General features: G+C 35.3%; 2 protein-coding genes across 2 annotated transcripts; both read right to left on the bottom strand.

Moving 5' to 3' along the window:
• Positions 1-1,124: 1,124 nt before the first annotated feature.
• LOC125212138 (putative lysophospholipase BODYGUARD 1) lies at positions 1,125-3,959 on the bottom strand. The gene is made up of 4 exons (XM_048112218.2): positions 3,049-3,959; positions 2,643-2,971; positions 2,189-2,388; positions 1,125-1,663 (listed from the first exon to the last, which is right to left on the bottom strand). Exons 1-4 carry the CDS (start codon positions 3,788-3,790, stop codon positions 1,339-1,341), a joined length of 1,596 nt encoding a protein of 531 aa, XP_047968175.2. The 5' UTR covers positions 3,791-3,959; the 3' UTR covers positions 1,125-1,338.
• Positions 3,960-6,007: 2,048 nt separating this feature from the next.
• LOC125211348 (Reticulon family protein) lies at positions 6,008-10,891 on the bottom strand. Its single transcript, XM_048111086.2, has 6 exons — positions 10,614-10,891; positions 9,757-9,900; positions 8,266-8,443; positions 8,035-8,176; positions 6,653-6,722; positions 6,008-6,301 (listed from the first exon to the last, which is right to left on the bottom strand). The coding sequence occupies exons 2-6, from the start codon at positions 9,896-9,898 to the stop codon at positions 6,135-6,137; spliced, it is 699 nt and encodes a 232-aa protein (XP_047967043.2). The 5' UTR covers positions 9,899-9,900; positions 10,614-10,891; the 3' UTR covers positions 6,008-6,134.
• Between the last annotated feature and the right edge of the window lie 2,609 nt (positions 10,892-13,500).

Here is a 13,500-nt window from a genome sequence, read left to right as displayed (position 1 = left end):
TGTCGATCAAACAGCTCCTAGTGCATGCACAACCAAAGTTGCACGTTATGCTTTGGATTAATTGCTGTTGGTTAAAATATTCTAGATTTTTCAGATAATATTTTAAAAACCGAATATTAAATTAAAGTTGCAAAAAAATGTAAATTTCAAGGATTAGAGAAAATTGTCGCTTTTGTTTGTAAAATCAAGTGTGCAGTAGGTTTTTTGCCTTTTCATGTGAGATATACCTACCATATGCTCTGTGAATAAAGGCCCATTTGAAAGAGAGATTTTTTTATTTTTAATAAAGTTCACCGATCTCGTTACATATTAATACTATCGCGACATATTTCTAGTTGAGGAACTGTATTAGGATGGACGATGCATCCGACCTATGTAAAATTCTAATTATATTTTATAAATTCATTTAAGTTTAATAAATTATAATTGCGGATTGATGAATCCTAATTGAGTTTAATTAGGATATACACGCATTGTAAATCTAAATGCACACAAATTTTTGCCTTTCTACGCATTTTTCAACTATAATTTTTTTTAGAGGATGAACAACTTTACACCTAAAACTCCAAAATTAATTATTATGGAAATATGAATAGGCATTTTACACCTAAAATGCTCTAAAAATATGAAAAAACAGGTTATATTTTTTTTTTGTAGAAGGTCAAAAATGGAAAAATAGTAGTACTATACTACTATTCCTTGTCCATTTTATAAAACTGCACCGGACTTTTCCGATTTTTGAGTTGCTCTTCCATTTATTTGAAGATCGAAATATTAATTATATTCTAGTATGTGCCTGCAAAATGTTTTTCTAGTCTAGCCGTTATCAAATATTGGAATCCCAATCCTCTCGAGAGGGTCTTCAACTTAAGCACTGCATTTAATATAGTACATGAACAAGATTTATTGCTTTTTCGTTTTCGGCCACGCACTAGATCGAGTCAACTCAACAAATTAATACACACTTATACATCAAAATACAATTTTTTAATTAATATAAATGTATATACATGGCTTACGTTGCATTGGCCTCGATTAATTTCTCCACTGTCTCCTCACAACAACTGCACCAATTAATTTGATATAAAAGTATTAAAAGAAGTTATAATTAAATACACACTATATAATTTAATTCGGTGATATAATTATAGAACCTCCATGGTACAATAAGAAATTAGGAATAGTTGAAAAAACTATGACGGATATTCCACACTTGCTTTAGCCCTAATCTCGATCAACCAAAGCTTTCTTGATTAGGAATGATTTTTAAATACATTTCTCATTTTTTTTTTATTTCGGATGTATAGGATAGTATAGTATTAGTATATATAAGTTTGATCAAGGGCTTGCATTCCTCCATATTGCCTCGAGCTCCCTGGCGAAGGCCTTCTGCCTTCCTACAACAATGGTGATGTGATCTTCATTTTCGACAACCTTAACGTGCGCTCGAGGGATTCTTGACTGCAGATTGTAGCTGCATTCCACGGGGATGAGTTCGTCATTTTGGCCGTGAAATATAGTGATGTCGCATTTGAGTCGATTCTTCACATCGTCCAAGTAGGTTTCGATCTTGCCCGCGGTGCCACATATAACGTTGTGTAGCGTATGCCACGCTGCGTTGTGTGTGTGCAGAAAGAAACCCTCCATCAAGTATGTCCTTATTCTGGATCACATGATTCACAACAACATTCATCAAATTAATGAAATGCTATTCATTTTCGTGGTCTCACATGTTTTGCCATAGCTAGTATGATCTATGGTGTTGTAGTATTAAATGAATGGATAGATTTGGGAATATCATAACATACCCTAGTTTAGGGTATGTTGATGGTCCCTGCCGGAAAATATCCTATATCCCTATATATGTGTGATCATTCTGAAAGAAATGAACAAGCATGGTACGATGTATTAGTCCTAATTGGTAAAATCCAATTATCAACTGTAATTATTTTATTTACTTGAATAAACTCTAATTATAATTGATTTTATCACGTTTCGATGGAACCTACAACTTAAAATTAATGTTGCGTGTGGAAATGAAGGGAAATGTTTATAGCAAAAAAAGTAATGGTAGTTTTGACTATTGGCAATACTTGGTTTATAGTGCACCAACGTTAATTAGGTGCGGATTTGATGCAGCAATTAATTAAGGGTTGATGAGAGTGACATGGTAGGAGCAATTGCGCACCTATTTCTGGTGAGAAGTTTGGTGAGAAATTCCCAAATGCGATGGTTCTTGCAAATGACTAGGCAGATCGTCCGGCTAATGTGCTCGTACCAGCACGCCATCGATGCCCCAAACGCGATCACCGGCCACACACGCCTCGGGGCCACCCTCCTCATCATGTACTGCGTCGCTGCCTCGCCTTTCGGCGTCGGGAAATATGGCTGTTAATGTTTTACAAATCAAATCAGATCAAATCATAAACGTCACATATGTACTACCAATTAGAATCCTAACTAACTATATGCGGTGCAATTAACATTTCATTCATGATTCTAGTGGGTCCTTAATTACTAGTCACTAATAGTCCAAGATAAAGGACTAATGGCTACTATTTCTTGACAATGACATTTTTTTTAAATATCATCGATGCACGCCACGTGTATCATGAAAGCGTAGTTGGAGTAATGGTACGTACAGGTGCAAGCAACGTTAGTGATTTGACCGCAAAAGGGTGCTTGACTGCAAGAGCTAGAGCGAGAATGCATCCTAGCGAATGCGCCACAATGTGGAACGACTTGACCTTGTACGGGTCAAGTACGGAGCGTTGGATCATGTCTAAATGCTCTCTCAATGTGTAGAGCGAATCCGTCGGTTTTGGACTCCGCCCGAAACCGAGCAAATCCACCGCAAACAATCTATACTTAGATTTTGCGGATTTCGAAAAATTCGGGTAGAGCGTCTCCGTCCAAAACGCGGACGACGATATAAAGCCGTGAATGAAGACAACATCTTCCCCCGCATTTTCTGCCAACACTTCATTTATTACACACCAAACAGTAAAAAATAAAACATTTTTATGAAGCGAGTTGACAGTAATTTACCTCGGGCTCCGTCAACTTTGACAAAGAGTGTGTCCCTGCATGACGCAGCGGTCCACGAAGTGCAAGTTTTGCAATTACAATCCGACCACCTCGGCACGGGAAGGGTCTGCTGCCCGCCGACCCTTCCCTGCAGCATCTCGATTACGGTCGAGTTCACAGTGAACGACGACCGGACGCCGGTCCGCTTAGAGGGGCGGAGGGCGGTGGAGTTGGAGACGGCCGAGACGAGGGAGGGACGCGTGTAGAGCGTGTCGGAGATTTCCTCAAGCTGCATCTTGGTGCATGTGAGCCGCACGATCTTCGACTCCCCGGGAGCCTCAGACACCACGATCTTGCCTCTCCCGGCAATGGACTCCTTCGCCGAGGCGGAACAGTAGCACGCCTTCCATTCCGCCTCGAAAAAGAAGTCCGCCACTTTGTAAACGTAGCACAGAATCACATCCACCACATCCAACATACTAAACACTAGGAAACTCACTATATCATTCACCAATTGCCCTCCCATTCTCGCACCACATTTCACCGCCATTATCATCTTCTTCACAACATAAAGAAAAATAAAATGTTGATTGGTAATGTGCAAGAATGGGAGGAGCAAAAAAGGTGAGCAGAAAAGGGAAAGGGGCACTAAATTATAGGCCACAAATGCAAATGTGGAGAGAGTGAGAGAGAGGGACAGGATGGAGAAGAATAAGGGGTTGTTTCTGACACGAAACATAAGTTGCAGATAAATTGAATTCATTAAAAGTTGGTGGTGGTTGAACCTCCTTCGAAGAAGATACAAGTTTTTCTCAAGAATCTAACTTGTGTATCTCTCTTTCTTTGATCTATATATAACTACACTACTACAAGTCTACAAGTAAACCATCTTTCTTCAATTTATGAAAATGTATGGTGGACCAAAATAGAAACTTGCAAGGGCAATTCATTTTTCTTTCTTTTTACATACGAGATAGAGAAGTATTTAGTTGCATGGTTGGTGGACTATTTGGTTATATGTGGAATTAATGTTTTATTTTTGATCAGTTTGAGTTTAATTACCATCAGACAAAAATTTATACTAACGTTAGAAGTTAGAATATTATAGTTGTGAAGGTGGTAGAAAAAATCTTAATTAATGAGTGGAGAATTTTTCAAAGGGCATTAATGGATGGTAGTATAAGGGACATAAGTCCCTACCACCCTTAATGTTGCCAAACTCTACTCGCAAAAAGGGGGTTTATAAATGCTTCCATTCCAGTTCGAGGAAGATTTATCTTTTCTTCCACTAGTTAAATTGGGAAATAGGCTCTCAGGACCTATCCTCATAAAGCCAATAATGATGATGAGAAACAATACTGTAATAATGATAATAAGCAAAAGTTATAGGATGTGAGATGGGAGTTGTGACACTCAGGTTTGGGGCTATTTTGTGGAGGACACTGAGTCATCTAGGGCGGCGCTGTTCAGATGGGATTCTTTAGGGTGTCCCTATTTTGTGCGAGGAGACTGAGTCATCTAGGGCGGCGCTGTCCAGTTGGGATCCTTTAGGGTGTCCACTGTAGTTAGCCCATGCCCAAGCCCAAGCCACGAATTCTTATCCACGACCACAAAAACTTGTCCAGGCCAGAGCCACAAAAAAATTTGTCTAATAGTGGACAAGCCACAACCACAAATCTATTATTTTTTTCAATTGTTGGTATATTTTGATTCAATTAGAATAAAAATTATCGGACTATAATAATTAAAAAAAAACACATATTTTAATAAAAAAAATTAAAACCAAATCTTCGATGTATTATAGATTGGGGAAAATTATACGACAATTTTATAAAAACACTAAAAAAACACCGCCTACTCGGTGGCGTCATCAGAATCCTCCGCTTCTTTTCCAGCTTCATCGTCGTCGCCCGCTGCTCCATAGCCGGGGGAATCATCATCTCCACCTTGCATATTGAGACTAAAAAAATATAAAGAGTGAAAATTAGGGTGTAAAATGTGTTTGAGGTGAAAATGTATAAATTGAAGAATTTATTAAAAAAATTCGAAAAAAAAAACTTGGGCAGCGCCGCGACTCTTGGCCGCTGCAATAGGGCGCCGCGGACGGGCCCGGGCACCGTGTCCGCGCCAACAAGGTGGCGCGCCCATGTCCTCCGACCCCGCCGCGACCCTCCTCAGCTATAGGGAGCCGCGGCTCAGCCAAGCCACTGGCCGGGAGCCGCGGCTCCCTATTGTGGACACCCTTAATAATACTCCATTGGTCCGCGGATTGAAGGCCCAATTTGTTATTTTGGTTCGTTCACAATTAAAAATCACAGTTTATTTTTCAATAAATGATAAGTAAGTCACACGTTTTACGACTCTTTTCATTCACATTTATTATAAAATTAATCTATGAAAATGAGACTAGTCTCATTCCGCCGTCTTAGTCTACTCACTTTCAATTATCAAAACTCCAGCTGAACTCAACTGGAAGTTCTATTTGAAGATAGTGGGAGTACATTTCTAACAAAATACTTAAAATAATTAAATTGAAATTTTAGAAAATTGTATACCATGATTATGGGAGACATTTTTAAAAATAAGTTAACGCACAAAACCACACCTTTTACACCCACTAAAAGTTGCATTGTTTTATATTGACCGATTTGTCTATCTACAAGAACGGACATGTCACGCCATATTCAATTTAGGGGAAATCAAACTCGTGGAAAATTTGCTACAAAGCGTAAATTAATCATATTAGCAACAAAACAAGTCGTGGGCAATACCAAATTCCTGCCACAATTTATTATCTTAGGGACCTACCCCAAAAATAAATTACTCATCAGAAACTTATTTTTTTTGACGAGCTTATAAACTATTGAAACTTATATAAACAGCTTATTAGCTATTTCAAGCGTTTATGCATGCTCAGCTAATGCATGCCGCAATCAACCCAATGCATGCCTTAATCTAACAGTTAAACCATTTTAATCAGTGGTGGAAAACAGAGAGATTAAACTTTTCTTCAATTTTTAATCTTTTTGGACAAGTCTAGCCGAGAAAAGATAGATGATACTGTATTCTTACAAGATGTTACTCCGAAAATCGGTGGCAGATCAAAATTAAGTATCTTTGTCTTTGGCGAGAGCCCTAGGTAATCTGCTATTGAGACTTTCATCAACTATCTTATAATGCTTAGAAAACTGTCGATGGATCATCCCGACGCACTGGTCCACTCGGTCTCCAAATCTGTCGTACAATGCTGGAATTATAATGGAAATAATGATCCCTGTTGCCAATGTAAGACAATCAGAAAATCAACAGTTGCATACTGCTATGACAAAATGGGACTCAAAACCCGAGCTCAGACTGATGGAAATGCAACATGTTAGCAAGTTATTTTTAAGACAAGTTTCAAAGAGATACAAATTACCAAAATAATGGAACTATCAAACATAATGCTTGAATCAAAATCCACAACCCATACATACGCCCCTACATCTCCGTCATATTTTCTTCCAATAGTTTATGTAAGATGAAGCATGAATAGCAACATCGACGGATGCAAGAAGAAAAGAAACTGAGAAGTTACAGTAGAGAATAAAAACCGAGCAAATATACCAAGGACAAACAGCTATACCTATATAGGAAAGAGTGGCAAAAGATATCAAGCTACCGATCACAGACAAGAGCCATAGAGCAATCACGACCTGCAAGTTTTACAAAGGTCATGAATTTCACTTCTTCCAAATGAACCAGCTAGCAGAAGCATTGTTGCATAAAAGCATAAAATTTCATCATACCAATTAAGTTGGATAAAACATGGATGGTAAAAGCCACATGCCTATTTCAGAGTAGATACCAGAGACATGCTATCTTGGATAGTTTTGCATAATCATGTTATTTGACATGTTTAGCCTATAGCACTGGACAACTCTCTTGCCACGGGTATAAGCCCATTGGTTACTACTTACCATGAAAGTAATTTGCATATGTTTATTGTTTCATCTTATTTCATATTTTAGCCAGAAGTAGTAGACAATGTTCCTTTCAGGGTTAACAAGATCCACAGTATCCAATAGAGGTGTCTTGCGCTAAAAAAAATCAATTTAAAAGTGCCAACATCATATTACAAGAGAATCGACATCAGTGAAAAATAATACGTAAAAGTGCTAAACTAGATCAAAACCATGTCATTTGCACTCATACATGTCGACCATTTTTATGGAGTGCCCTGTTCCGAGCGCAAGATTCCTCTGTAATTCCACAAAATTTAAGAAATTTACTTGAGCAGTAGGTGGAGATATTAAGCAATATGATACCTGCTACTTTAAGCTGGAGATCGTAAACACAATAAGAACTATCTAGTTTAACTAAAACATAATATCAAAACATTAGTTTTTCTCAAGAACTGAACTAGGTTTTGCATACCCAATTCACCTGAATCAAGGTTATATTACTTCTGGACATATGATATCCAGAATGAGACTGCAGTTTGGGATCATTCGAGAGAGTAATGACTCTGGCTAATTAAAGGAGTTACAGTAGTGGAAGCTTAATTATTTCTTTTGGTGTCTGCATTTTCGGTGACTTGATTGAAATAAGTAATGGAATAGTAATAAAAAGGGGAAATGAACAAAGGATAATGGTATCAGAAGACAATCCAATTATGAGCTTATCTGGACTAAGTTCTTCCAGGACTTTTATGGTTTCTTTCCAAGTCGCCCATCAACCGGACCACCCCCAAACCAACACTCAAAGAGGGAGATGGCACAAAACATATCATAGTACTATCGCTAACTCAGAACATTTATATGAGCTAATAACTAAGTAGAGAAGTCTTGACTTTGTTGTTTCCTCTGTATCCTCCAGTAGCATTGGAATTCACTCAGCAAATTTATTAGTATCATTCTACCAACTATGGGGTGAAAAGATAGATGAGAAGGGCACGAAAAAGACATGGGAAGTCATTCACTAATTTGATCATCTACTTTCAATCTTCATAAATCAATCATAGCTAACCTTGAAAAAAAGTTTGAAATCTTTGCCGAGAGTAATATCATGAGCCATGAGCAGCATGTAGTTCACTTTGGCACGAAAAGATGCAGCAGCATTGTTTACCATCTCTTCTGATAGAATTAGTTCCGGTAATGTAGGAAGTTGTCTGGCAACCAAAAACAGAAAGATATCAGACGACTCATTATAGACACAACAAAATTGAAATGTGGGACACAAAAGTTGAAGGAATCATACTTATTTCTGTATTCGGCATAGTTTGCCTGAAGATATAATAGAACAACTATAATCAGCAACACATCTGAACAAAGGGATAAAAATGGTATCCCTGAGCGCTCGATTAATAGCCAGGATAATGTGGTGACAACTAAGCCAAATGAAACCCGATAACGCCTCCACAATATGACGTCAGCAGCTAAAAATCAGAGGGAGAGAATCAGTACAGTGAGATGGGCAAACAGTTGAAGCAGGAAGGAATATGAAGGACGGCAGCATAACAAACACACTGCTAAGATATCCAAAATTCAGAAAAAAAATAAAATCGATTGAGGGAAATAATGTAGAACAAGAACAAATAGCCATGTCAACCACTAGGTTCAGACTTTCAGTAGCAATGTTATATTCCTCACAAATCACTTGTCAAAGCATAGGAGCCTATTTCAAGACTATAATTTAAGAAATGGATTTTCAAACACTAACACCCCATAACAACCAAATTGGCATAGCTACGCGATGAAGCACATAATTCTCCTCCTCGTGATATAAGCTACCAGAAGCAAAAAATTTGCGCCATAGAACTGATTGACTGAAAAAGAAAATATTACACTTTAGACATCAAAATTTAAGATAAAAGTAAAACAAGTGAGCTAGCATGTATACTAGGTAAACAATATTGTATTCAATTATTCATGATTACTTAGACCCAAAAGCATCACCTATTTATGTACCAATACTGCAAATAACAATATCAGAAAGGGTTTTGACACAGTCTTCCAATTACAATAAAGTCCGCCCCCTATTAAATTTCAAGATATTCTTACAACAAATATCCAGATTTAACATCCAAAACTCAATTTTTAACTGTATATTTTATTTTTAAAATTAACATTTCAAGATTTTAATCATTCCTCGATACTGCAAAAAGATGTCGTTAAATATTTCATTCTATTTTTTAATTAAAAATGCACCAAATTCTGTTTTCCTTAAGATAACCTACTTGCTGCTCTTTGAATTGACAACCTTTTATTCTCACATTAGTAAATACGGGTATAGAAGGAAAATTCTTTTTCAAGTTCATAAATACATATTCTTAGTAAGGAGACATTATTGGTGATTGTTAATGACTTAATCTTTTTTACATAGCCCATTGATGATTTATCAAAGAGTGGTCAGAAGCATTTTGTTTCCTTGCAAAAAGTTAACACATAATGTCCATCATCTATGCATCAAGTAATAGTTCAGCTCTAATATATCATCAAGGAGCTACAAAAATCAGCACTAGTCACTGAAACACAACATGAGCCCAAAATCATGTAGTACAAACACACACTTGTGCGCGCATACACACATATTCTTAAATTCTAAATCAGCATGATAAAAAGAGGCGAAGAACTAAACTCATGATAAGGTCAAATCTTGAATGCCTATTTCAGAAATTCAAAGAAAAGCATGTATTCAAACATACTTTCAAATTAATCATATATGACAAGATTTATAACTATTACATACCTTGAATGCCCCCCACCACGTGACGACCACTTGCGTGATGGCCCAACAGGCTGTAGGATGAGCTTGTCGAAGCTGGATCATCAATTGTTCCCTCAACATTTGGCTCCATGCAGCACAGATCTTCTGAATTTGAATTCTCCATTTCTAGGAAACCAAAAGAATTGTAAATGTCAACGGAAGAAGGAATTTGGAAAAATAGACACCTTTTTATCCCAAGTTAGGACTACCTACAGCACAATTCAATAGGGTTGATTTAATCATCAAAGAGATATCAGCAGGATTCTTATATGGATAATCAGTTCTTAACTGAATTTGGAAATTAACGTTGCTTCAGTGATTACACAATGACACATGAAAAGAGGACATTCTATGCAACAACAGCATACACAACTTATATTATTTTCTATACTTTGTCAAAAATAGGGCTACAACACAACAAAGCCAACATAATAGTCAGAGCTCAAGCTCGGTTGAATCCTTATGGTATGAAGTTAAGCTTTAGTGAATTAAAATATCTTTGTAATGAATCAGATAAGTAAAAAAGGGAACATTTACGGCTTTGACAAGATATAAGATTATCCAAAAGTTTTAGTTTTTCTACCTACACTCGGATTTTATGAGCTCTAGAAACGAAGACTTGTGCACAGGGTGGGCATATAATCACCATAACCGAATTAATATCAAATGATTTCTCAAAGAGCATGAAAGTCATCTACATAAATTTAATCAATCATACATACAACTCGAAAATCAACCGAATAACATGAATTCCACTTTAAATAGCTATTCACAGTTAGTCAAAAGTAAAATAAAATTGAAATGCAGAAAGGTAAGGTGAGAAGAAGATCAGAAGTTACCTGATCGGGGAAATCAATGTCGAAAGCCCAAAAATTCAATTTAGTCGCAAGTAGATAGAGACCAATTCCACGCAGCAACACTGTTTGTCACCGCAACGGTGATCCGGCCTCAGCTTCTGTGATCTTAGGGTTCCAAATGCACAAGACAAGATTAAGTGAAGGAAAGATTAGGAATTTCGGAGAAGGGAAATGTTGAGCGACGGCTGAAATTACGACACCTTGAGCTAATTAATTAAAAATTAAAATACCTATTTTTCGAATTCAACTACTCCTAATATTTTACTACCTAACTTTCAATATTTTGATAGTGCCCCAACCCCAACACATATGCGACATAGTATAAAATTAATAAAACAATGAGACAAATAAATCAAAGAAATATGAACTATAAAATCGATGATTCTGATAAGTATATTTTCGTACATATCCAGACTTAAAATTCACGCTTAAATCCTTTCACAAACACATTCTCCAAAGGTGTTGTTACTGCTTTTCACAATGTATTTTATTTGAGCAGTGTTATTCCATGAGACAAGCCTCAAACTGTTTAATTATGCTCAATCGAATCTGAAATCATGAACTTGATTTTTTATTTCCTTTTTTTCATATTAGTATTTAACTCTATTTTTATTATTTGTAAATAAATGCAATAACTTTAATTTATATTGATTAAATACCAAAAAAAACATAATTACATTATTTAAATATTTAAATAATACGTATATTATTACATTTTCTCGATGAAGATCTATTATATTTTAGACAGAGAATTTTATGAAGGTATTCACAAATCTATATGAATTATGATTATTTGGTGTTGGTGGCTAATGATAGTTTAGTCGTGTGATGTAAAAACTAAATGCTTATGAAATATTTGGAATCTGCTTAGTAGTATATGTTCTGTTTCGTTAGAATTGAAATTTGTTTCATGTTACAGATGTTGATGCACAAGTTGATGTTTCTAAGATCTAATTATTCCTAAGCTATGTCTTTGCTTGAATTATTTATTCATTCGATCATCTTCTACGTATCTTGATTCTAGAACTTCATCATAGAAAAAATACAGTTTTTTAGAAAGTTTAATACTAGTAACAAGGTGGAAATTTTATTGAGTGACATAATTGGCAAGTGACAAATTCATACCTGAAGGTCATAAATACAGTATATAAGTGATAAAAGCATGTAAAATGCACCTCTCAAGTGGAGAAGAAGAAACACATTTTATGGAAATATTCTTGAATTTAAGCATCACCCTAAATCATATGGGAAAACATAAAGAAGTACTGTACTAATAAATATACTCCAAAAAAATTGTGATATCATTTTCTTGTTACGTTTACCTCAAAATTATACCGTTAATAAGAGGATTATTAATTTATATTTCAACATTTATAAGAAACGTTTAAAATGTAAGTTTCCTCTATTGTATCAGGAACTACGTATGATATTTCATTATGAATTGATTTAGAATACACGAAGGGACTCCTTTTATAAGAGAGAAATATATCTTTCTCTATTCTAATTTACAGATTTATCTCTATCTTCTATAGTTTCTAATTACTAGTACTTGCTAATATATCTCTTCCTAATTATGAATTGCTTAAGTTAGGTGGTTATCTTACTCTCAACTTGGGACATGAGGGTTTTGTTGACCTAATATTAACTTGCAAATGTATATATACTTAAAGCCTATGCAACAATTAGCAAGTTAAAAGTTCGGCAAAATACGGCCAAAAAGATTACATGAACTATGGTTGAGCGTGAAAATTCAGTCCTTAATTATATCGGTAAATTGTAGTAATTACTTTATTGGAAAGTTATTAACATGATTTTTAAAATAATGTAACCACTTCAAACCGGCGCCAAGGAATATGAATGTTTCCATTTGTTACATAGGCTGATAGGCCATTAATTTATTCTTTAAAGTTGAATAATCGATTTATAAAGAAAATGAAAATTGGTTAGTAATTTCTTATAAGCCCAATCAACAGTTTATCTTAGTGTATCTATATAATCTATATATCACCAAGTTGACTATTGAGGAAAGTAGAACCATCGATTATTCCACTTCTACCGCCATTAATACGCTGAGCAAAGAATTAAGTTTTGCTCAACTCAAATAGTTGACGAAATAGCCTCTCACTATTTATAAATTGAGACTAGATAAAATAAGGAATAGTACAATATATTTGCCCAGCCGGTATTAATTATCATACTTTATGTAATTTTATGCACGAAGTGATAAACAATAGTACAATACTATCATATTAGAAATTAATCTACATCATCTCGTTAGTCCCACTGAACATTGATTACTAGTACAATTTATTTGTATAAATACTACTAGTATATTAAATAGTATCATAATGAAATTGAGTTATCAACATCATCCTCGTGGTTTCCGCCCCTACCCACTAATCCGCCGCCGACCGACTCCAATTTCTAACTCCATCTGTCATTCACCTTTTATTTATTGACCTGTTTTAAAGTCTACACTCCTTGACAAATGTCTTGATTACAATGTTATGAAAACATCTGAGTTTTTAAGAAAACTCTCGACAGACTGTGCAACCAATTAAAATTTGAATATAATTTTATTTCTATATAATTACATATATATCATTAAATACGAGCATGAGCATAAATTATCCTGATTTTTTACATATAAATAAGCATAAATTATACTACTCCATTTCTCACACACGTTTAAAACACACAAGCAATCTTAACTTTATCCGTATAAGCAAGATATATCTGGTATATTCATTCTAATTTACTATCATGATCCTGAAATTTATTGCACTATATATAACGTGATATAGTGGGCAAGACTATTGACTTGGAAAATTCAAATATTGTGAAAAATAAAATTGGAATATTTAATCTT

The sequence above is a fragment of the Salvia hispanica genome, chromosome 3 (assembly GCF_029641045.1).
Source record: "Salvia hispanica isolate PSC_SH4W2 chromosome 3, Shi_PSC_v1, whole genome shotgun sequence".
Lineage (NCBI taxonomy): Eukaryota > Viridiplantae > Streptophyta > Magnoliopsida > Lamiales > Lamiaceae > Salvia > Salvia hispanica.
This window is presented reverse-complemented; position numbering and strand designations above follow the sequence as displayed.